Source organism: Arabidopsis thaliana, chromosome 5 (genome assembly GCF_000001735.4).
Source record: "Arabidopsis thaliana chromosome 5, partial sequence".
NCBI lineage: Eukaryota > Viridiplantae > Streptophyta > Magnoliopsida > Brassicales > Brassicaceae > Arabidopsis > Arabidopsis thaliana.
Window position 1 is genome coordinate 22,946,894 of NC_003076.8, and position 20,365 is coordinate 22,967,258.

The 20,365-nt window shown below is 38.1% G+C and overlaps 6 protein-coding genes, 1 non-coding gene and 1 pseudogene across 10 annotated transcripts; 3 read left to right on the forward strand and 5 right to left on the reverse strand.

The window, feature by feature from the left end:
* Positions 1-12: 12 nt before the first annotated feature.
* AT5G56730 (Insulinase (Peptidase family M16) protein) lies at positions 13-5,706 on the reverse strand (the record flags this gene model as incomplete). The annotated part of the gene is made up of 21 exons (NM_001345214.1): positions 5,469-5,706; positions 4,962-5,208; positions 4,752-4,877; positions 4,530-4,667; positions 4,324-4,458; positions 3,980-4,237; positions 3,766-3,903; positions 3,610-3,679; positions 3,305-3,518; positions 2,881-2,986; positions 2,537-2,770; positions 2,006-2,170; positions 1,774-1,923; positions 1,602-1,693; positions 1,222-1,303; positions 1,021-1,104; positions 828-944; positions 630-740; positions 454-534; positions 164-361; positions 13-78 (listed from the first exon to the last, which is right to left on the reverse strand). The coding sequence occupies exons 1-21, from the start codon at positions 5,681-5,683 to the stop codon at positions 13-15; spliced, it is 3,027 nt and encodes a 1,008-aa protein (NP_001318814.1). The 5' UTR covers positions 5,684-5,706.
* Positions 5,707-5,873: 167 nt separating this feature from the next.
* On the reverse strand, positions 5,874-8,846 carry HAG2 (histone acetyltransferase of the GNAT family 2). 2 transcript variants are annotated; one of them, NM_125057.4, is made up of 10 exons: positions 8,606-8,846; positions 8,459-8,500; positions 7,996-8,105; positions 7,818-7,886; positions 7,679-7,717; positions 7,524-7,600; positions 7,311-7,398; positions 7,117-7,198; positions 6,863-7,020; positions 5,874-6,775 (listed from the first exon to the last, which is right to left on the reverse strand). In NM_125057.4, the coding sequence occupies exons 1-10, from the start codon at positions 8,682-8,684 to the stop codon at positions 6,116-6,118; spliced, it is 1,404 nt and encodes a 467-aa protein (NP_200485.1). In that variant the 5' UTR covers positions 8,685-8,846; the 3' UTR covers positions 5,874-6,115. The 2 variants fall into 2 exon arrangements, with proteins under 2 accessions (NP_200485.1, NP_001331990.1); NM_001345215.1 differs by lacking the exon at positions 8,606-8,846 and having other exon boundaries at positions 5,903-6,775; positions 7,996-8,459.
* A 101-nt stretch (positions 8,847-8,947) lies between these two features.
* Positions 8,948-9,019, forward strand: AT5G56745. Its single transcript has one exon. It is a non-coding gene; the product is annotated as a tRNA-Pro (tRNA).
* A 373-nt stretch (positions 9,020-9,392) lies between these two features.
* On the forward strand, positions 9,393-10,320 carry AT5G56747 (annotated as a pseudogene; the record flags this gene model as incomplete). The annotated part of the gene is made up of 1 exon: positions 9,393-10,320.
* A 415-nt stretch (positions 10,321-10,735) lies between these two features.
* NDL1 (N-MYC downregulated-like 1) lies at positions 10,736-14,023 on the forward strand. 2 transcript variants are annotated; one of them, NM_125058.3, is made up of 10 exons: positions 10,736-11,152; positions 11,998-12,097; positions 12,172-12,269; positions 12,360-12,448; positions 12,533-12,593; positions 12,685-12,849; positions 12,942-12,998; positions 13,096-13,151; positions 13,263-13,398; positions 13,495-14,023. In NM_125058.3, the coding sequence occupies exons 1-10, from the start codon at positions 11,093-11,095 to the stop codon at positions 13,711-13,713; spliced, it is 1,041 nt and encodes a 346-aa protein (NP_200486.1). In that variant the 5' UTR covers positions 10,736-11,092; the 3' UTR covers positions 13,714-14,023. The 2 variants fall into 2 exon arrangements, with proteins under 2 accessions (NP_200486.1, NP_001330516.1); NM_001345216.1 differs by lacking the exon at positions 10,736-11,152 and adding an exon at positions 11,616-11,916.
* Positions 14,024-14,335: 312 nt separating this feature from the next.
* SERAT1;1 (serine acetyltransferase 1;1) lies at positions 14,336-15,820 on the reverse strand. Its single transcript, NM_125059.3, has 2 exons — positions 15,246-15,820; positions 14,336-15,099 (listed from the first exon to the last, which is right to left on the reverse strand). Exons 1-2 carry the CDS (start codon positions 15,687-15,689, stop codon positions 14,605-14,607), a joined length of 939 nt encoding a protein of 312 aa, NP_200487.1. The 5' UTR covers positions 15,690-15,820; the 3' UTR covers positions 14,336-14,604.
* Positions 15,821-16,100: 280 nt separating this feature from the next.
* On the reverse strand, positions 16,101-17,096 carry AT5G56770 (transcription repressor-like protein; the record flags this gene model as incomplete). The annotated part of the gene is made up of 3 exons (NM_125060.1): positions 16,101-16,340; positions 16,460-16,862; positions 16,975-17,096. The coding sequence occupies 3 exons, from the start codon at positions 17,094-17,096 to the stop codon at positions 16,101-16,103; spliced, it is 765 nt and encodes a 254-aa protein (NP_200488.1).
* A 243-nt stretch (positions 17,097-17,339) lies between these two features.
* Positions 17,340-19,505, reverse strand: ET2 (effector of transcription2). The gene is made up of 3 exons (NM_125061.4): positions 19,247-19,505; positions 18,562-18,921; positions 17,340-18,480 (listed from the first exon to the last, which is right to left on the reverse strand). The coding sequence occupies exons 1-3, from the start codon at positions 19,346-19,348 to the stop codon at positions 17,491-17,493; spliced, it is 1,452 nt and encodes a 483-aa protein (NP_200489.2). The 5' UTR covers positions 19,349-19,505; the 3' UTR covers positions 17,340-17,490.
* Between the last annotated feature and the right edge of the window lie 860 nt (positions 19,506-20,365).

Below are 20,365 nucleotides of genomic sequence, written 5' to 3' on the forward strand. Positions count from 1 at the left end.
GAGTTCATACTTCTACTTGCGAGAGTATCTCCAGATGCCAAAAACAACAACACCCAATCCCGCAATGCCAGCCAAAATCTAGTAACCAAAGATCCAAATTCATATCTTAGTGATTGCAATGTTACATTTACGGAGACAAGACAAAGAACAGATGAACACTGACCTTGGTATCACGGATATAAGGGCCCTCGGATCGTGAACTAAAGATAGATGAAAGAAATCCAAAACGAGATCTCTGCGGCATGAGAATAACAGCAGTGTACTGTTTCTTGCACGGGTGAGGAAGGATTCGCTGTAATGCAGCTTGTGCTGTTTGTGGTGCAAGTGACTCTCTCATTCGCAAACGCCCTTCTTCTAAAATCTAAAAACCACAGAGAAGTTTCTTCCCTTTTCGTAAGACTGTGTTTATAAAAAATGATCAAAGTATTGACAAAAAATGTTTTCTAAACTGACCTTGCAAGAGGCGCCCAAATCGCCAGCGTAAACCCTTGATTGATATCCACGTATAATCCTGTCTAACCAGTAATAGTTTTCCTGACAAGAACAAAATTAAATCAGTTTTGTTTCTGCAGCAAATTATGGTTTTTTGGCTGTGATGGATTTGTGATGATTATGGCAATAAAAAATACCTGCATGCCATTTTCATGAGCTCTTTGTTCGATTTCAAGGATAGCTGAAATGTCTTCCTGTGAAGGGCCTTCCTTTTGAAGCCGTACAATTTCTTCTAAAGCTAAATCAACCTGAAGGACACAGAGGTGGCTTTGGTGACCAACAGGCAGCCAAAGATATAGAGAAACCCGTCAGATAGTGTTAGAAGATGGACATACCAGTTTAGAGGAGATTTCTGGATCACATGAAAAATTAACACTGATGTCACCACGTAAATCCGCAGTTCTAGAAGGTTTATTCCCGCCAAGAAACACAGAGACTTCAGCAGAATAAATCTGTTTAATAGGAAAGTAAGGTCATTAAAGGTTTGGTATGATCATCATAGAAACTGACACAAAGAGCAGAATATACCTGCCCGTGCTCGAACCTGAGAAACTGGATTATCTTGGTCTCTAGGAGTTTGCCTAAAAAGCCGATACAGTGGATTTCTTCGATCTATCATAAGTTTAATGGTATGAAGCAAATTCATTTAGACATCTTCGTAGTAATGAAAAGAAGAAAATATCATTAGTCTGTAAGTTATGGTTCAGATGATGAAGCAGAGTCACTTACCATTGTTCCATTTGTTAACTGGACAGGAAAGCATAACTGGACTGAACACTGGGCTTCCACCATTGGACTTCGTACAAATTCTCTGCAATATTGCGCATTTAGAGTCATTATGTAATAATCAAGGGAAGTACACAGTATCACAGTCTCTGATTGGTCGCTGTACGAACATTTCTATCAGAATTCTGAAACTTCTAACCAGGGCCAATATTTTCAGAATTTAACTTTTACATTTGGATTTTGATTTAACTGCAACAGTTTGCCAAACTTTTACTCAATAGTTTGGAAAACCATATAAATTTATACAGTGATGATACTGAAGCCAAACGAAAATCAACTATGTTGTTGAACTTAGATAATGACAAGATCAGTATACAGCTTACTTTGTTATCTTTGTAGGGAAAGTGAATGGTAAGCCCTTGAGGTCATCACGGTTGAAGTTGAGAACTGGTTGAGGAGGCTTAGGTATTCCGCCCTGCATAAAGCGAACGCAAGAATGTAGTCAATTATTCCGAGCTTACTTTTTTGTATCACCAGTGATGTGATCTAACTTACCAGATACTGAAGAATTAGAGGAAGCGCGATAGTAGGATCAAGGTTCCCTACAATCACAACTGTGAAAGTTGATGGATCCCTAAAGCAACTGTTGAAGTATTCGCATGCCTTCAACGGGTCAACTTTTCTGAGTTCACTAATCCGAATAGGCTACACATCAGAGACTAGGGGTTAGAATCAGCTGGGCGTTCACCAAGAAATAATTAGTCATTTTGAAGATAGATATCATTACCCTAAAGAAATATGAATTTCCATAATTCAGTTCTTTCACTCTGTTAGCAAAGACAGTATAAGGGTCTCTTTCTCGAGCACGGACTGATTCTTCAGCCATTTGCATCACTATTCCAACCTCTTCTTCTTGTGGCATCACGTTTGTAGTGAAAAGTTGATATACAAGCTGGAAAGAACGTATAATAAGGTTCAGTTATAAGGACAGGATAATGAAAGTTCCATCTAAAGAGAGTCAAAACATTATTAGATGAAAAGGAGAAAAAATGCAAAACAGTTTATGGATGCACACGGAATGTTTGTCAATACATTCAATCTCCATCATTAAGATGTTAGCAAATACGTTAATGAAGTCTACTGCTTGGTTTCAGCCAAATACACTATGGTTAATGAAATGTACTGAAGAACAAACCAGAGAGGTTATGATTAATGAAGTCTACTGCTAGGTTTCAGCTATATATGTCAGAAAAAGCCCGAGATCAACCTAGAAGAACTTAGGAAATGAACGTGTAATTGCAGTAGGAAGAAGGCGAACCTGCAAAGCAGTTTCAAGGTCTGTGGGTGAACAATCACAAGAAAACGTTCTCATATAAGGTCCAAGTCTTGCACTAACTTCGACTCTCTTACCAGCAAGCATATCCATAAGTACTGATGGCTTATAACCAAACATACCAATTTCACCAGCAATTGTTGATCCCATTGAACATGAAATGTAATCACTCTCGGGGAGTTCAGATAGTCCTCCATATGAGAACCCGGTAAAAAGAACCTGTCAGAGAAAAAGGACAATCATGAAGTGACGAGCTTTAATCCATTGCCCTATATAGAAGCTTATACACAAGCATATCAAATTATTGTAGCTCTCAGTTAATATTGCACCTGATCGTCCAAGAAGTCTGTGGACTTGTAGCAAACTTGCATTCCATTTGATAATGTCAATTCTGTAACTCCAACTTCTGGATATTCAAGCTGGTGCGTAATATCCCTTCATTGAACATTAGTAACAGATGAGAAATAAGAAATGTAAAAACATACGCACGTCAGTTGAGCTCTGCCTACTTTTAGTTTTTAAAAAGAGCCATTTTAGTTCACTAAAAGACTTCCTAACTAGTCAGTTTCTATAAGAAATAGATAATAAAACAAAGGTATTTACTTTTGAAGATCTATACTCGGCCCAGAGCCCCAGACAATCTCTGAAACCTAAAGTCAATAGAACCAATATCTAAAAGTAATGAGGCTATTAAGAGTGGGTGACCTTGGCCTTTGCTTGTCAGTGAACCTATAGTTACAGTTCGGGGCTTACCCTGGAGTTGGCTTCTCACTGACAATTTCTTCTGGAATGTTTTCCTCATCCCATGGAGCAATCATCTTTTCTTCTTCCAGACTATTAACCTTTGAGACAACATTTCTCATATGATCAATAGTAGCAGCAGATTTAGGTTCCATTGATTTTATCACACAGCCGCATGATGTTCTTAACTTTTCAGAGTATCTGGACACATCTGACGCCGATATTTCTGCATCAGAGAGAACCCAATATAATTTATACGAGTTTAATAGTGAAAATGGAACTCGACTACATTATAAGAAGCGTATGCATGTTCTCACGGGGTAGAAGAGTCTTCTGAAGTTGTGCTTCGTATTCAATCCCAATAACAGGTTCCTTGTGAAGGAAATGCTGCAAGATGAAACACATATATAAACAAGATTTTGGTAGAGGGGGAAGACAAAAAGCTGGATATTAAAGTTCATCACATATTTTACCTGTATATATTCATCCCGCAAGCTAGTTGATTGGACCTGATCGCGTTCCAGATAAGCAGATTCAATCTCGGACATCATGAGAGCCCGAACAACAGATATTTCACGCTCTGAGAACCCATGAAGGCGTACCCTAGCAACCTAAAACACGAGAACCAATGAAGGGGCGGGACAAGGGAGTGACAAAGACTTGGACAAGAGGGAAAGGAGAAGAGACCTCGAGAAGCATAGACTCTAGGGATGCAAGAGTTCCTTTCTCTTTACAAGACGAACTCATTATATAGGCCTTCAAAGGGCTCACCAGGACATCAGCAGCAACAGAACACGCAAAAAATGGAGGGTCCTTCCTACGAGATATTTTGAAGAGTCTCTGGTTTAGAGCATGTAGAAACATTGATTCTGCAAGCATATCCCTATAATCTTTCACTGTCTTCAGATCACTTACAGGCATCTTATAGCTGATCATTACTGCAGACTACAAGAAAAAAAAACACAAAAGAAGCTTAGGAGTTGACATCGGGATAATACAGGAAGACGTTTGGAGAGTTAAATTTGACTTACCCCAGCTGCCTCTGACTCAACAAAGCAAGAAAACCGCGTCTCTTCATGAGAAGGAACAGGAAACACTGGTATCTGTGGAGGCTCGCTACTTGATCTTTTATCCTCAAAATGTGTCTTTATCAAATCAACTACAGTCTAGAAACAAGGATTATCAACAAACTCTAACAGTACAACATAATCATAGTCATAAACTAAAATAGTAGTACCTTTGTATCTGGAAAATCTCCAACAGCCACAACTGCCATATTGCATAAATGATACCACTTCTGGTAAAATTGCTTCACAGTTGCAGCAGGAACAGATCGAATCACTTTCTCCAACCCAATGGGTAAACGTTCAGCATACTGCAGTTAAATGAAAGTCTTTTTTAAGAAAACATTGGCCTCTCTCTTAAACTAGACAACTGATTAACAAAAGACCTCACATACCTTTGAACCTTCCATCATCAGCTGCCAATGTGAATCTTGCATCCTTCCAGTAGCATTCCGATTCCCTCGGTATTCTTCCATAACAGCCCCTCTTTCTTTCTCTAAATCTTCCTTTGAGACTCGAATCTAAAAACACCGTGTAACTAATTTCTTATGGAAAGAAAAAAATAAAGTAACAAAAAGGAGGAGACAGAGTCACAGAGACATTACCTCGGAGCTAAACTCTGCTAAAATGGAAATAGCCTGAGATAACAATTCAGGCTTATCAACAGGGACAAACAATTCATAAATAGTCTCATCCGCTGTAGTCATTGCGTTTTGACAGGGCCCAAACTCTGCTCCAATGCTCTCTAAGAACTTGACAATATCATGATTTGTATATCTCGTTGTAGCACTAAATGCAAGATGCTCTACTATATGAGCAACTCCACGCTGATCCTCCTCTTCCAAAACTGAACTGCCAATAAACCAAAAGGTGTGTCAGCATCATTTATAGCGCACAATTCTGTATTATCGAATATATCAATGCATGTCACAAATCTATTCATAAAAGATAACAAGAAGAATCATTAATCAAATCAAAGTTGGATCAACACTGAAGAGTGACCAAATAAATCAACATTCGACTCAATTTCCAGTAATTTCAATTCATAAGTTCAATTCAATTCAAATTGAAACCAAATGTGGCCAAAATAAAAAAAGAAGAAGAAGACATACCCGACTTTAACGGCGAGAGCTAGAGCGGCTCTCATTCTTGGTTTGGAGTTCCGGCGAACATAGTAGATGAGACCATTATCGAGTCTTCCATAATCAGCCCCGAATGGCTCAAGCTCGTTACCGAGTTCTTGTTCCATGTCCACACTCATCAGTTTCAGCGACCTGAAACCTTGTTTCCTCAACACCTTCGAGCTCTCTCCCGCTATCAAATCCATCTCTCACTCTCTCTCTCTCTCTCTCTGCCTCACTCTGTCAAAATCAAATTCGTTTATCAATAGAACACGAAAACAAATTCTTCTCCCTATAGAGACGGCACAAAAGTCCCACCCTTCGAGATTTGTTCTTCTTATGTTTGTTTTTTTGCCTTGACTAGTATCTTTCTCGGTTTGCCCGGTATATTTGGTTCAACCAGCGTCGGTTTATATCAAGTTTTTGCTAAAATTCAATCGGAATATTCCAATTTATGGTTCTGGATGTGACAACAAACATCATAACCGGAACTACATTAGTTTACTCAACTTCCATAACATAGCGCTACAAACAGATTTGTCCTTACTCCTTACAGAAGATCAACAAAGTTTGAGATTTCTAGTTTGATCATTCAACAAAAAACTTCCGATAAAAGACTCACAAAGTTTTGATTCCAATCAGACTTTTAGCGTTTGACCACTCTTGGAGACTTTCTCAGCAACCAACTTGATCTCACGAATCCTTTCCTCAACAAGTTGCTTCAGCTGCTGCTCTTGATCCGGTTTGTTTTCATCAACTTGAACATTGGTATTAGCCTCTTCTCCGTTTACAGACTTGAAAACCACAAACGATGCTTCTGGCTCGAAAGAGCTTGGAACATCAACGACTTGTTTCTTTGGAGTTTCTATATCTTTTCCCAGAATGTCGGTTCTCACATGGTTCGTGATGACTGATGTGTAATCTTCCATGTACTTGTCAATAGGATCAAGAGCAAGGTATATCAAAATCTCCCAGCATTTGAGGAACTGTTTCTTGTTGATCTTCAGAGATTCGCGGACTTTCTCAATGGCGTTCAGAGGCGGGGTGAATCGAGGTATCTGAGCTTTCTTTGATAGCTTTCCTTTTGTGAGAGTCTGAACAGCTGAATCAATGTCTGGTTTGATTGGATCGAAACTGCGCAAGCGGTTTATGTCTATGCAAGTGCGGATGTGTTGGAACTTTTCAGATGGCTCCTCAACTGTCAAATCGTAAACGTTTTCTGTTATGGCCACGTTGTTTACTACCTCCATAAGATAGCTTCCGAGTCCTTTTCCTTGGAAGGATGGTAAGACCAAGATCTGAAATCAAAACAACGAATCAGCAAAAACAGTCAGATCAAAAAGATTGTAAGTAGGATTGAGATCTCTGAGGAATATATTTAATACCTGGCTGAGTCGCATCCGCAGCCTGTCAGGATAACGATAGAACTTATAAATTGCGGTAAAGCCCACAATTCGATACAAAGGATCTTCTTTTTCCTCTTTCTTCTGGATTAAGAGATATAAATGCCAGTCAGGATCAGTGACATCAATCGGATTGCTGCCTGATCAAAAGAATGAGCCGGCATCTCGTTAGTACTAAGTTACTAACAAGAGAAATAAAATATTCAAGATGACTTAAAGGGTAGGTGGGTTATTACCATCGACAAAAAGAAGAACAAGGGGTACCAATCGGCTATAGAGGAGTCCAGCATTTGGAGAACCAATTTCCATCCGTATAACCTGAGGATAATCAACCTTTATAAGTTCTATTTGAAGCTGAAAACATCTCAAACTAATTTGCTCAAACTTATTAAGACTATAGGATACATGAATCATATTAAGCAAAAACTACCTGGGGATCAGAAGGAACCACTTCAGCATTCTTGCTGCTTCCATCTGTTGCTCCAGCATGCATTACCTCTCCATTCGAGACCATATTTCTAGAACAACAATCAATGACAAAGTTCAACATTATATTCAGAGACTACAAAGAGATCTATCGTAATTAAGTTGGGAACAAATTTGAGATGGTATGAAAGCAACCAGAAGGTATGCAGTTATGCACCTGATAAAATCTCTCTGTGTCGAAAAGGTTTGCAGAAACTCATCCTTGGTATCAACAATGGTCTCAGCAAATATGTTCTGGGTGGGTGAAATGAAACAGACAATCAGAATAATATAATGAGAGCAAAAGAAGCATGTGTCCAAGTTGATTGGTACCTGTAAAGCAGATTTGAGGTCCGTGATGCCTTTGTCTCCCTTCAAACACACAACAGAAAGTAACAGGATAGTGATGATTAGTCCCTTTAAAAGCCGTATAAAACCAATCCAACGAATAGCAAATACAATCAACACTTACGTTAATGGTGCTCTGGTATGTGATATCAGCATATGAATGTAATGAGATGCTATTGATCCATACATTTATCTGACATCAATAAATTGTGGACAAGAATATGTCAGAACAGAACCACAACAATGCGAAACCAGAAATTTAAGAAAGAGCAAAATAATCTAATGGTAGGAGGCCACATTACCTTCAAACCTTGGTAACCATAAATCTTGCCATCTCCATCAAAGAAATCATTCAAGTCAACTGGCTTCACGCTGGAAATATCAGAGGAATCAACTTCCTCTTTGCTTGAAACTAGAACATCACCCATCACGATTACCAAAACAGAAAACAAAATTATGTCACAGCAACCTAAGACACTTCACACAGAAAATACTTTTACAACTCATTGAACAAATATCAATTGGAAGAAAGATAAAACACATAAATCAACAGAAACTCAGTATACAGATCTGCTCTACATGTTCAATAACTGAAAACTACCTTTTGAAAGCAATAAAGTTCGCCGGAAAAGCCAAAAACTAGAAAAATTGAAGTAAGGCCAACTAATTTCACCAAAAAGGTCGAAAGCAGGAAACGTAACCCTAATTTTCGTACGAAACTATATCCCCAAAATCAACTTCAAATGATTTAAATCAAATACGCACCGAGATAAATTTTGATGCACTCGTTAGCCTCGACACCAGTATCTGCACATAAGAAAAATCAACGGATTAAAGAAAAATACGAAATCGGAGCTGGGAAAGTGGTAATCGCGAGTAAAGGAAAACAAACAAGAAGAAGAAATGACTCACCGGCGGGAGAAAATCCGACACGGCGACGCTTCTTAGGCTCGGTACCCGGACCGGCGGAGGCTTGCTGCTTCTGAACCATGGAGTCCCCGGCGAGTGCAAGGCGGGAAGAGAGTGAGACAAAGGCGGGAAAATTGGAGGGTTAATGGAAATGCGGAGAGAGCGATACACAAGAGAGTCAGTAAGCTTGTGGCTCTCTTTATGTAATTTTTACTGAGATCAATAGCAGATGGAGAAATACACACCACATATGACTTAGCAAGGCCTGTTAACGGCCCAAATGCAAGACCAATTCAAGTTTGTATTATTAGGTATTATTTATCTAATTAACGAAATATCAAATGAGGGCGTTTGGTCTAGTGGTATGATTCTCGCTTTGGGTGCGAGAGGTCCCGAGTTCGATTCTCGGAACGCCCCATTTGTATTTTTTATGTTCACACTCTTTTTGCCACTCTTTTTGCCAAATAGTCCATTTTTCCCAAAAGATCCATAACTTTAAGAACATGTAATCATTAACCAAAGTTAGTTATTCTTGGTGAATCTAGTTGACTTTGGGAGAGGAGAAAGAACCGATTTTAGTTATTCTTCCCCATTATTGAAGTCTAGTTCTCGGCCAAATATTCAACAACAAAAAATTGACTATTGTGAAAATTAGGCTTGTTTTGAAATAGGTCTAACTTAAGATATTAACCATAAATTCGGTTATTGTATTGTTGTTTGGTACAATGTAAACCGGTTACTAAACCGGAACACTCTACATATAAAGAGTGTTTCATGTAACAGAACAATTAAGAAGAATAACAAATTTTTCTCATCTTCTTCATTTCTCTGAATTCGTTCATCAACTATTATGGTATCAGAGTGATGGATCTCGAAGATTCATCCGATTCAACCTAAACTCTGAGTATCTTCGAGCTCTTGGATCTTCCAAACTCGTTGATTCTTTGTTTCTTCAATTTTCTACGTTTTCTGGAAAATTTCAGTTGTTTAGAGCTTCGTTGATCTTGCGATGGTTTCCGTAGAGAAATTGCGGCGTCGTACTAGAAGATCGAGCAAAACTTCAGCTGAGAAAACTCCAGATCGTGTTCAAGCTTCACCGATTCCACCGATTCCACCAATTTCGAATCCGTTTCAACAAAATTTCAATTCAAAACCATCGATCTATCCTTTACCACAGTTCGACTTCTCGGATGCTCATTATTCGCCATTCGCGCTCTCAAATGGTGAGTCCTGGGAATACACTTGTTTCTGAGGTACTTGATGGATCTAATTTCTCTTCTTGGAAGATTGCGATGTTTGTTTCTTTGAACGTTAAGAATAAGATTGCTTTTGTTGATGGAACTTTACCAAGACCTCCTGAATCTGATCCTAGCTTTAGAGTGTGGTCACGATGCAACAGTATGGTTAAATCTAGGATCCTTAATTCTGTTACAAAGCAGATCTATAAGAGTATACTTCGTTTCAATGATGCTGCAGAGATCTGGAAAGACTTGGATACTAGATTTCACATTACGAATTTGCCAAGGTCTTATCAGCTAACTCAGCAGATTTGGTCACTTCAAAGTTTTGCTTTCAATGATATCTCTTTCTCACCTTCGACTTTATGGTTACTATGTTCTCTAACGTCCTCTAGACAAGTGTTATCACAAAATACATGGATCATAGATAGTGGTGTTACTCATCATGTTTCTTATGATAGGAATATGTTTGAAAGCCTATCTGATGGTTTAAGATTAGTCCATTTCTAATTTTCTACTAAGATATATTTTTTCCAACTCAAAGTGAAAAAATTGCGAATAGTATAAATATACAATTGTTTATTAAATATTGATGTTCTTAATATTATTACATAAAAATAATTTTTTATATGTAATAGTATTTTTAGAAAATTTGGTTTCTCTTTTTTTTTTTAATAATAAAACTAAACAGTCTCTAAAAATTTATATTCGGTTTGCTTAATGTTAATTTTGTTGTTAACCAAAACTTCGCACCTCCCTTACTTATCCAATTATCAACATTTAATATTTGTTTACATTTATACAATTATCCAATTTATTTACAGCAATTTTTCCGAATTAGTATTCGACTGTTATTGGTGAAATTCGAGCTGGTTAATAATATTTATCAAAAATAAGTTTCTATAAATAAATCAAATTAAAAATGTTTCTTATTTTAAGTTTTTTGACCGTTCGCGTGTCATGTTACGACTACCGGCGTCTATGGAGAAATCACCGCAAAATTTATAGAGAGAGTAAAACGAAAGAGAAGAAAAAAAGGAAAACGAAAAAAAAACGTTTCTTTTTCCAGAGAGGTCTTAAGAGAGAGGAGAGAGAAAAGGCATCGCTTTGTATATAAGCTAAAGAAAAGCCAAAAAACAATCTAGAGGTTGGGAGAAGAAGAAGAAGAAAAGAGAAGAAGCTCTTGTTATCCCGGCGTTCTTAAAACAACGACGGCGACGGTGACGGCTAAGCGGAAGAGCTTTTGTTGCCAATGACGGACTCTTACGGCGCCGTCTCCGTCGACGTTGGAACAATCTATCTTGGTGGCAAGGTTTCATTCTTTAACCTTTGAACTCGGATCCGAATAAAGCTTTGATTTTTGTTTCTGGGTTTATCTTAAACTTGCTTAAATCTAATCTTTCTGTTGATTTGGGGAAGAACAGACATGTGGGCATTGTTAGATTCATTTGTTTTTGTAAAAAAAAGACTCATCTTTTGTTTGAATCAAATGTTCTTGGAGAAATTCTTTGCTTGTGGATTTGTGAAACTTCTTTTATTATTATGATTCATTTCCAGATGGGATTATTCTTGGGATCTTCTTCTTCTCTCTATTCAAAGATATCTTCTTCTTATTATTATTTTGTATTCCTTATTCTTTGTCTTATTGCCTTTTGATTTTTTTATCTTATAGAAAAAAGAAAAGAAAATGCCAGCTGTTTTTGTCTACCATTAACCTTTTGTTTAATAAGACTAATGCTTCTTTATTATCTCATTAAGACTCATATTAGCTCATCTTTTTTAAACTGTCATTCCCTTTTTATTAAAAAAAAACCACAATGATTAGAATTAGGCCATTTCTCTTTGGTTGTTGATGATCAAGTTTTTGGTTTTGTTTTTTTGCCCTTAAAAGTAGTAAAGCTGCACATGGAAAAGCTTTAACAGAGATGTTTTCTTTTTTGTGTGTGTGTTAATCAAAGCATTTCTTTTCCACCTAAAGTCAGTTGTCATATTCCTATCTTTAGTATACATTTACTAACGAGAAAATAGATTCATTGTTTACAAACACATGTTTTATGAATATGGAGTAGACAAATGGTATGGTTAAAAGTTTAGTTTTTTTCTGTTGGTTTCATGATCCGTTACTTTTGTTATAACTTGTTGGTTTCTTGTGTTCAGGAGCATCGTGTTAAAACTGCTAGTGGTGTTGTGTCTGTCATTGTCTATGGAGACAGAGAAAAGCCAGCATTGATTACTTATCCTGATTTAGCCCTAAACCGTAAGGCTAAAGAATCTCTATAGGCACTAATGTAATGGCTAAATTTATTAATGTTTTTGTTGTTTCTTCTTCAGATATGTCATGCTTCCAAGGGTTATTCTTCTGTCCTGAAGCAGCTTCATTGCTGCTTCATAACTTCTGCATTTACCATATCAGTCCACCTGGGCATGAGGTCCAATATTTTAGTTTCTCTTTTTTTAACTTGCCGTATGCTTTGCTTGACGTGATTACTTACTCACATGACTTCTCTGTTTTCTTGCAGTTAGGAGCTGCTCCAATTTGTCCTAATGATTCAGTCCCTTCTGCTGAAAACTTGGCAGATCAGATCCTTGAAGTTCTCAACTTTTTCGGGTAACGATGGAATCCCTTATTTTTGGCTTATTGAAGTTCTCAACTTTTGTTTTTCGGGTAACAATGTATAAGCTTTTTGTTCAGCCTTGGTGTTGTGATGTGTATGGGAGTGACTGCAGGTGCTTATATCCTCACCTTATTCGCGGTATGTTCCTATTTATTTTTCTCTTCTCATTGCCCATTGCTTCAGAAGAATACTGTGTTTATCATCTCTTCTATGTTTTAAAACTTTTCAGATGAAACATAGAGAACGGGTTCTTGGTTTGATTCTTGTCTCACCGTTATGCAAGGCGCCGTCTTGGTCTGAATGGTTTTACAACAAGGTTATCACAAACTTGTTATATTATTACGGAATGTGTGGAGTGGTAAAGGAATTTTTGCTTCAGAGATATTTTAGTAAGGTGTGTTCACTGCAGTTACCATTGCTCTCTCTCTGCACTTGTTGCATTTCCAGACTTCTCTTATTTAAACCGGTTGCAACTGCTTGCTACAGGAAGTCCGTGGTAACGTTGAGATTCCAGAGTCAGATATAGCACAAGCTTGCAGAAGAGTCAGTGTTTATCTCTTCTGTTGTTTTTCTGTTTCATCAATAGATTGATTTTACTGTATCAGTGATTCACACCTTGCACTTTTGGTGATTGTCTCAGCTGCTTGATGAAAGACAAGGCATAAACGTTTTGCGATTTCTTGACGCCATTGACCGGTAACACAACAAACACCTCGAAATCCTTTACCTTAGAAGCATTCATTCATTCATGGTGTCAAATATTGACTTTTCTTTAACTTTATGCAAACCAAACCTTTGCTCTTGCAGGAGACCTGACATCTCAAGTGGATTGAAGAAACTAAAATGCAGGACACTTATCTTCATCGGAGATCAATCTCCTTTCTACTCAGAAGCTGTTCACATGGCAGCAACTTTGGATAGAGGATACTGTGCTTTGGTTGAGGTTTGAGAAAACGAATCCTCATCCTTTGTACTTTACATATAAACACATGTTTGGTTTTCTTGCTACTAATAGATGTTTTCTTGGAAATATTATCAGGTTCAGGCTTGTGGTTCAATGGTAACAGAGGAGCAACCACATGCAATGTTGATCCCAATGGAATATTTCTTGATGGGTTACGGATTATACAGACCATCTCTTTTCTCCGAGAGCCCTAGAAGTCCACTTAGCCCTTCTTGTATTTCACCTGAGCTTCTCTCTCCTGAAAGCATGGGATTAAAGCTTAAGCCTATCAAAACCAGAATTTCGGCGGCTTAAGTGTGTGTGCACTACTGATTCATTGGTTCTAATTTTGCTGAGGAGAAGAAATCTTAGGGCTTTTGTAGATATAGAACAATACTAGGGAGATTTGAGAAGAAGAAGACGAAGAAGAAAAATTCAAGCCACCATCATATAACACATTCTTTTGTAGTCAGCCGACACGACAGTTCTCTTGTTAAGATGCCACAAAATGTTGTTTATTATTTCATTTTTTTATACATATGTAAAATGTTCTGTTCTTGTGACATTGTAACAATTGTTTTGTGACGAACTCTGCAGAAGCAAGTAATAAAATTCATTTTGCATTTTGTTTTTGGTTCTCTAATTGGCCTTACAAGCACATTGATTTCACCAAGTTAGAATCTGGTTTTTGCTTAATATTGATATTTAATGGTTTAACAGTCTTGATCCTGAACTATTTGGATCATCAGATTGAAACTTTTTAGTCTGAATTGAATTGTAAATGGAAATGGAGACCAATCCTTCTTTGCAGAAGCCGTAAGTTATATACTGATATAAGATACGCATAAGGATTAGTTGCGGTTGACGAAAACATAGTCCCTCATGAACCGGGGTAAAGGCGAAGAATGCTTCACTTAGTCTGAACAAGTTCAATGCTCCTCGATGTTTGTCAAGCCCGTAAAATGGATGCAGACAAGTGTAAATCCGAGCCAAACCCGAATACAAAGTAGAAGAAGTGTATAAACTCTTGGATAACTAATGATTGAATAATAACATCAAATTAAGGCCATTTCTTGTATTGAACATCGTAAGATGTTTTGTAAATTACAAATACAACAAAGCTCACTTACCTCAGCACCTCTCTATAAGCGAATGGTCAGAAAGTTTTTCACTTTCAAAACCACAGAAACAATTATAACAACAACTTTATATGATGTAATCTGACCATTCCGAGATGAATGAAGTATGATCCATCGATTCTCCAGGACATTCCTCATCATGAATCGTTGGCTTCTCTTTCCCTCCGACAAGTCTCGCCGGATTCCCAACCGCAGTACCTCGACAAGGCACGTCAATCAGCACAACAGAACCAGCTCCTACTTTAGCACCTGCACCAATCTTCACATTTCCAAGAATAGTCGCTCCAGCTCCAATCAAACAACCGTCACCGATCTTCGGATGTCTATCTCCACAAGCTTTACCTGTTCCACCTAGTGTCACATGGTGAAGGATTGAAACATTGTTCCCAATCACCGCTGTTTCTCCGACTACAACTCCGGTTGCGTGGTCTAGAAGTATCCCTTTTCCGATCTTCGCTGCTGGATGGATATCAACAGCGAATACATCGGAGATTCTTGAGTGTAGAGCTAATGCTAATGGCTTCCGTGATTGTGTCCATAGCTTGTGTGATACACGATGCGCCTAATTCAAATTCAACAAAGCCAAATCATGATCCGAAATTCGCATAACTGAAGAATCAACCTAACCTAACCTAAAACAATATTCATAAATCAAATCGCAAGATATAGAAATTGTGGATTCATCAGATCAAATGATGAAGATTTCACCTGAATAGCTAAGAAGCCTTTGTAATTGAGGAGACAATGAGAGAACGAGATACAAGCAGGATCACGAACACGAGCAGCGCGTAGATCTGCGACGGTGGCGTTACGAAGAGAAGGATCGGAGGAAAAAGTGTTTAAGAACAGATCGTATAAAAGTGTGGATAAAAGCGTTGAGGAACAAAGCTTGTTTCCTAGATGAAACGAGATAGATCGTTCAAGAGACGAATGAGAAAGAATCGTCGAATATAGATAGCTAGCTAAAGCTGGCTCCGCCTCAGCATCACGGCGAGCTTCCGCCTTGATCTGTGTCCATAATCCGGCAGCTTCCGCATCTGCAGCTGCCGCAGATATCGCTGCTGACGCTGCTTCTGCTTCATCGGATTGGGTAACGGAAGATAGTTTCTCCTTTGATGGAGATTGATGTCGGAGTTCTCCGGCCGGTGGCATATTAACGCGGCGATAAGATTCGATTTCTATCTCCTCCTACCTATAAAAGTTAATTTTCGAGACGCTCTTTAATCGTGCGGAAATTTTTAAATCCATAGATTAAAGACAATGATAGTCCACCTGGTGCGTGATTAACGTGATTTTTAGAAAATAAAATCGGAGCCGTCAGTTTTATGCTTTATCAATAACCGTTAGATTAGATTTATCTTTCCGTTAATCGACGGTGGTGATTCTGCCGACATTCTTACCAAACTTTTTCCGTAACAAATTTTTGATCAAAAAAAAAAAGAAACTATACAAATTAACTACTAACACTACAAATTTGAAACGTGAATAAGTGGGTTACAATCCAATTAATTTAGGAGAAACAAAAGCCATATCTTTGACCTAGTCGATGTAGGTTTACTCCGGTTAACCAAATGGTCTCATCACTTTGAGTGTTGAAGTGAGGAAAGTATAATTACTCTTCTCTACTTTGATGGTAACAACTTGGTCTCGAATAGAAGGAACTAGCACTTGTGACTTTCTCTTGCTCATAAACTCGGGGTCACCGAGCTTCTGTAACTCAAGATGGCGTCGTTCCCCATTACTGCATGTGTTCCATGCATAATCAAAAGTGCTCAAAAGCATCCCTTCTGTTGCAGCAGCTTCCTACTTAATTAGATCCCATCTGATAAATCACGGTAAAGCAGAGAAACAATCACATGAGTTAGGATCAAAGGTGTATACGTAGCAGACCAACTAGAGAAGATAAGAAGACATGTATTTACTGGTGCCCATCTATAAAAAACTGAGTATCCTTCCGAGAATATGTCCTCATATAAACCCGAGGGCAAATGACCACCGCGTCTTCCATAATCCTGGAGTCTTGATTTTACGTCTACACATTGTCCGACATATACACCAAGAACATTATTATCAGGATCAAAGTTTTGGCCTTGGTCTTGACCGATGACGCCTACACCGAGCTCATACAGACCCGTACAACGTTGAGGGGGTAAGTCCTCATGTCTGTATCTACGGACCCTTTCTTTTCTATTATTGAAATCTTTCCAATCATTGTGTCTTATAAGATTCCGCCATTTGGAGAATGCGATGTCGTGTATAGTCAGCTTGTAGTCTTCTCTCTTGAACATAGTGGGGACGGCGGAACTGAATTCCTTTCCGATCAATCTGGTGATACATTATGACCATTAATTTAAAGCCTGAAGGACCAATAATAGTAAGAAAAAAAACAGAGGATAAAAATGCAACAACATTGTGAATAGATGAGATGATAAGAGACCTATTGTTCAAGAGCTGACTTATCCCCGGCATAATGGTTGTGCTTTTTTGCGTGCTAATGATTGTGTGTCGTATATGGTTAAACTTCAACTTCGCCATCTTCGATAATAGAACAAACGACATTGTCAAACAAAATAAAACAGAACAAAACGGTTCTGCTACAGAAAAATAATGAAAGAAGGCAGCTCTGATATATTACGATCGTAGATATATGGAAGAAGCGAAGGGAAGTTGAAAAAGAAATGGGTCGTTTACAGTTTTTCGCATCATGGACAAGTAACAAAGTGGAGGCATGGCGGGAAACGGGTCTATGTATTTTTAAATCTAAAAACATCTAATGTAATGCAAAGATGCAAGTCAACGATGTTAATCAAAACTGATTTTAAATTTATAAAAAATGAGATTGTGAGTCATCCAGTACAGATGATTGTTCAGCAAACCAATACCGAAACCAAAACGGTTTTGGTACAAACAATTCTGGTTAGGTAACAAATAACATAAACAAGTGATGCAGAGGTTAGGTGATTCTCATTCCCTTATGCTCTTCACATCTCTTACGTCCTTTTACCGGAGATCTCTCACAGATCAATCCATTGCCTAATTTAACTCCACAAGCTACGTTTTTTGCTGCCTCTGGCTGAAAATATACCGGCGAAGTATCGCTGGAAGTTTTCTCCTTATGTTGCCAACACCTTTTGCTTCCTTTAGGAGAACTTCTTGTGCAAGGTAACCCATTCTTTGTTGTAGCTTCACAGAAGCGAGTCAAAGCTTCTTCTTCGATTGACTCGGTATGCGATTCGGGATCAGGTTTCTCGTCTTTGACGGTTTTCTCACGGTCAGTTTGGTTAAGAAGAAAAAGAAAAGCATTGATCCTCATGCCTTTATGATCCTCACATCGTTTTCTTCCAGGAACAGGTCTCTTATTGCAAGGTTCCATGTCAGGTAAGATCACTCCACACACAACATCAGAGTCTTTATGATTGTGATGATCTTGTCCAGTGAAAATCTCGGACTTTGGCGGTGTCTGTTTTTCGGGTGAAACACGGCAAACTCTCTGTCCTTTATGCTCTATGCATCTCTTTCTCCCTTTGACTGGACTTCTAATGCAACAGCCACCATCTTCAAGTAAGACTCCACAAACAATATCAGAACAAGAACCATCAACCTCATCAAATCTGTCTGAAACCGGTTGAGGTCTAGACCGGGTGAGTTTGAGTATTGAAGTGAGGAAATTATTACTCTTCTCTTCATCAACATCACAGGTTAGCTTCCTCTCTTCTTTAAGCACATGCTTCTCTCCTTTTATTCTGATACCAACTTGGTTCCGAAGAAAAGGAAACAGCATTCGAGATATACCGGACTTTCTCTTGCTCATAAACTCGCGATCACCGAGCTTCTTAAGCAAATCAAGCTGCCTTCGCTCCCCGTTACTTCCTTTGTTCCAAGCATAGTCAAATGTGCTCAAGAGCATCCCTTCTGTTGCCTCAGCTTCTCTCTTAGATCCCATCTGATACAATCACATGAGTTAGATCAAAGTTGTATACTTAGCAAACCAATATAGAAGAAAAGAAGAAATGTATTTACTAACCGGAGCCCATCTGTATAAAATCGAGCCTCCTTTCGAAAATATGTCTTCAAATAAACCTCCAGTAACAGCCTTAACTGGAGATTCAATAGTTTCACAGTCGTTAAGGTTGTTAACATTGCGCAAATGAGCACCGGATCTTCCATAACGCTGAAGTCTAGACCTAACACTTTCAGCTTGTCCTAGATATGAAGCAAGAACAATATCTGGTTCAAGCTTTCGACATTGTTCTTGACCGATGACCGCTACACCGAGCTCATACAGACCCGGACAAGATTTACGAGGTAAGTTCTGGACTCTGTATCTACCTACACCATCTTTTCCGTTTTTGAAATCTTCCCAATCGTTGGATCCTATAAGTACCTGTGCAGCATCAAACTTTACACAATCAGATAAAACTAAGATCTAAAACCAACCACTTCAAGTAGCAAATGAAACAGAATTAGGCTAATTAGATATACATATAGTTAGCGACCAATTCTAACAGAAATCCAGAGAAAATGCATTTGGGACAAAGCAGACACACTAGGCATTCAAAATGGGATCTTTACACTGAAATCCTGGAAATGGAAGATCAGATTTTTCGATTCAACTGAAAATCTGAGAATTCCGAAATGGGTTTCAGAGAAAACACAAGATCGAGCGAAAATTCTCAATCTACAAATCGAGAAAGAGAAAGACAGAGGACCTGCCACTTGGAGAAGACGGTGTCGTGTTTAGTTCGTTTGTAGTCTTCTCTTTTGAAGACAGTGGGGACGACGGCGAAGGAAACGCCGTCGCCGAATTCCATTTCGATAAAACCGATGATATAGTGTGACCGTTAAATTAAAGCGGACTTGGTCTTTTTTCTCAGTGCTCGTTAATTTAGAGACACCACCGTTAAAAATGAGAAAAGTTTTTCTCCCCTCCAAAAATGGATGTTTATCCTTCCAAAATGGATGATTTTTGTTTTATTCTGTCCGAAGGAAAAGTTTCAAGTTACCGTTGGAACGGTGAAGCTTCTTCTGTACGGTTTATTAGTTACCGTTGGATTTTTTTTTTTTAATCTACATTAGTCAATGTTGACAACCGTAATTAGCATAAGGGAGGGAATCTACATTCTTTAATGAGAATACTTAACTTTTCAATTGGTCAAATTTTCTTCTATCTTTGGGATTTTTTTATTACACTTTTACTTGATTTGGCAAATGTTATTACCAAATATATTGATGAGAACCAGAAATTGGTCATGTGATATTCGTTTTCAACCAATCTTGTCTATCCTTTGTTAATCATTAGTATTTTAGAATAAATTGAATATTTACAAAATATGCGTAAAATAACTCTTTTTTAAAAAAGTAATGTCAAAGACACAAATACTTATCAAATTAATATTTGTCATGTTTTATAAGAAAACACATTTAATTTATGTTGTTGAATATGTAAATCTGTTCATCGGGTATTTCTACCCACCGGATTGTGGCATTTGGTTGTCGACGATCCGCGTCAAATTTCACTTTGGAAGTTCTCCAACCGTTATATATAGGGAGAACTAATGTTCCACAACATCTCACAAATGTGGTCATTATCTTAACACTTAACTCATGAGATATACTTGTTTTAATTTGATGGCTTGCCCTAAGGATGCTAACCGCGTTGAAGCTATAAGCCAATCAATGTGTCTATGGAATGTCGACAAGCGGCTCACCTATCCCCTACCATCTAAGGACCCCGTTTCCGAAGCCGAAAAAAAAAGTAAAACTTAAAGATAACAATTCTGATACCACTTTATTAAAAAAAGAAAAAAAAAAACTGATTAGTGTCACTT

Bases quoted from the DNA above. Each gene is read 5' to 3' on its own strand.
- HAG2 (NM_125057.4), bottom strand. From the start codon at position 8,684: ATGGTTCAGAAGCAGCAAGCCTCCGCCGGTCCGGGTACCGAGCCTAAG. The intron at 7,887-7,995 runs GTAATGTGGCCT...TATTGATGTCAG, and splicing joins ATGGTTACCAAGGTTTGAAG to ATAAATGTATGGATCAATAG. The intron at 6,776-6,862 runs GTATTAAATATA...TTTTGATTTCAG, and splicing joins TGCGGATGCGACTCAGCCAG to ATCTTGGTCTTACCATCCTT.
- NDL1 (NM_125058.3), top strand. From the start codon at position 11,093: ATGACGGACTCTTACGGCGCCGTCTCCGTCGACGTTGGAACAATCTAT. The intron at 11,153-11,997 runs GTTTCATTCTTT...TCTTGTGTTCAG, and splicing joins CAATCTATCTTGGTGGCAAG to GAGCATCGTGTTAAAACTGC. The intron at 12,850-12,941 runs GTGTGTTCACTG...TGCTTGCTACAG, and splicing joins TTCAGAGATATTTTAGTAAG to GAAGTCCGTGGTAACGTTGA.
- ET2 (NM_125061.4), bottom strand. From the start codon at position 19,348: ATGGAATTCGGCGACGGCGTTTCCTTCGCCGTCGTCCCCACTGTCTTC. The intron at 18,922-19,246 runs GTCCTCTGTCTT...GATGCTGCACAG, and splicing joins CCGTCTTCTCCAAGTGGCAG to GTACTTATAGGATCCAACGA. The intron at 18,481-18,561 runs GTTAGTAAATAC...TGATTGTATCAG, and splicing joins TTTTATACAGATGGGCTCCG to ATGGGATCTAAGAGAGAAGC.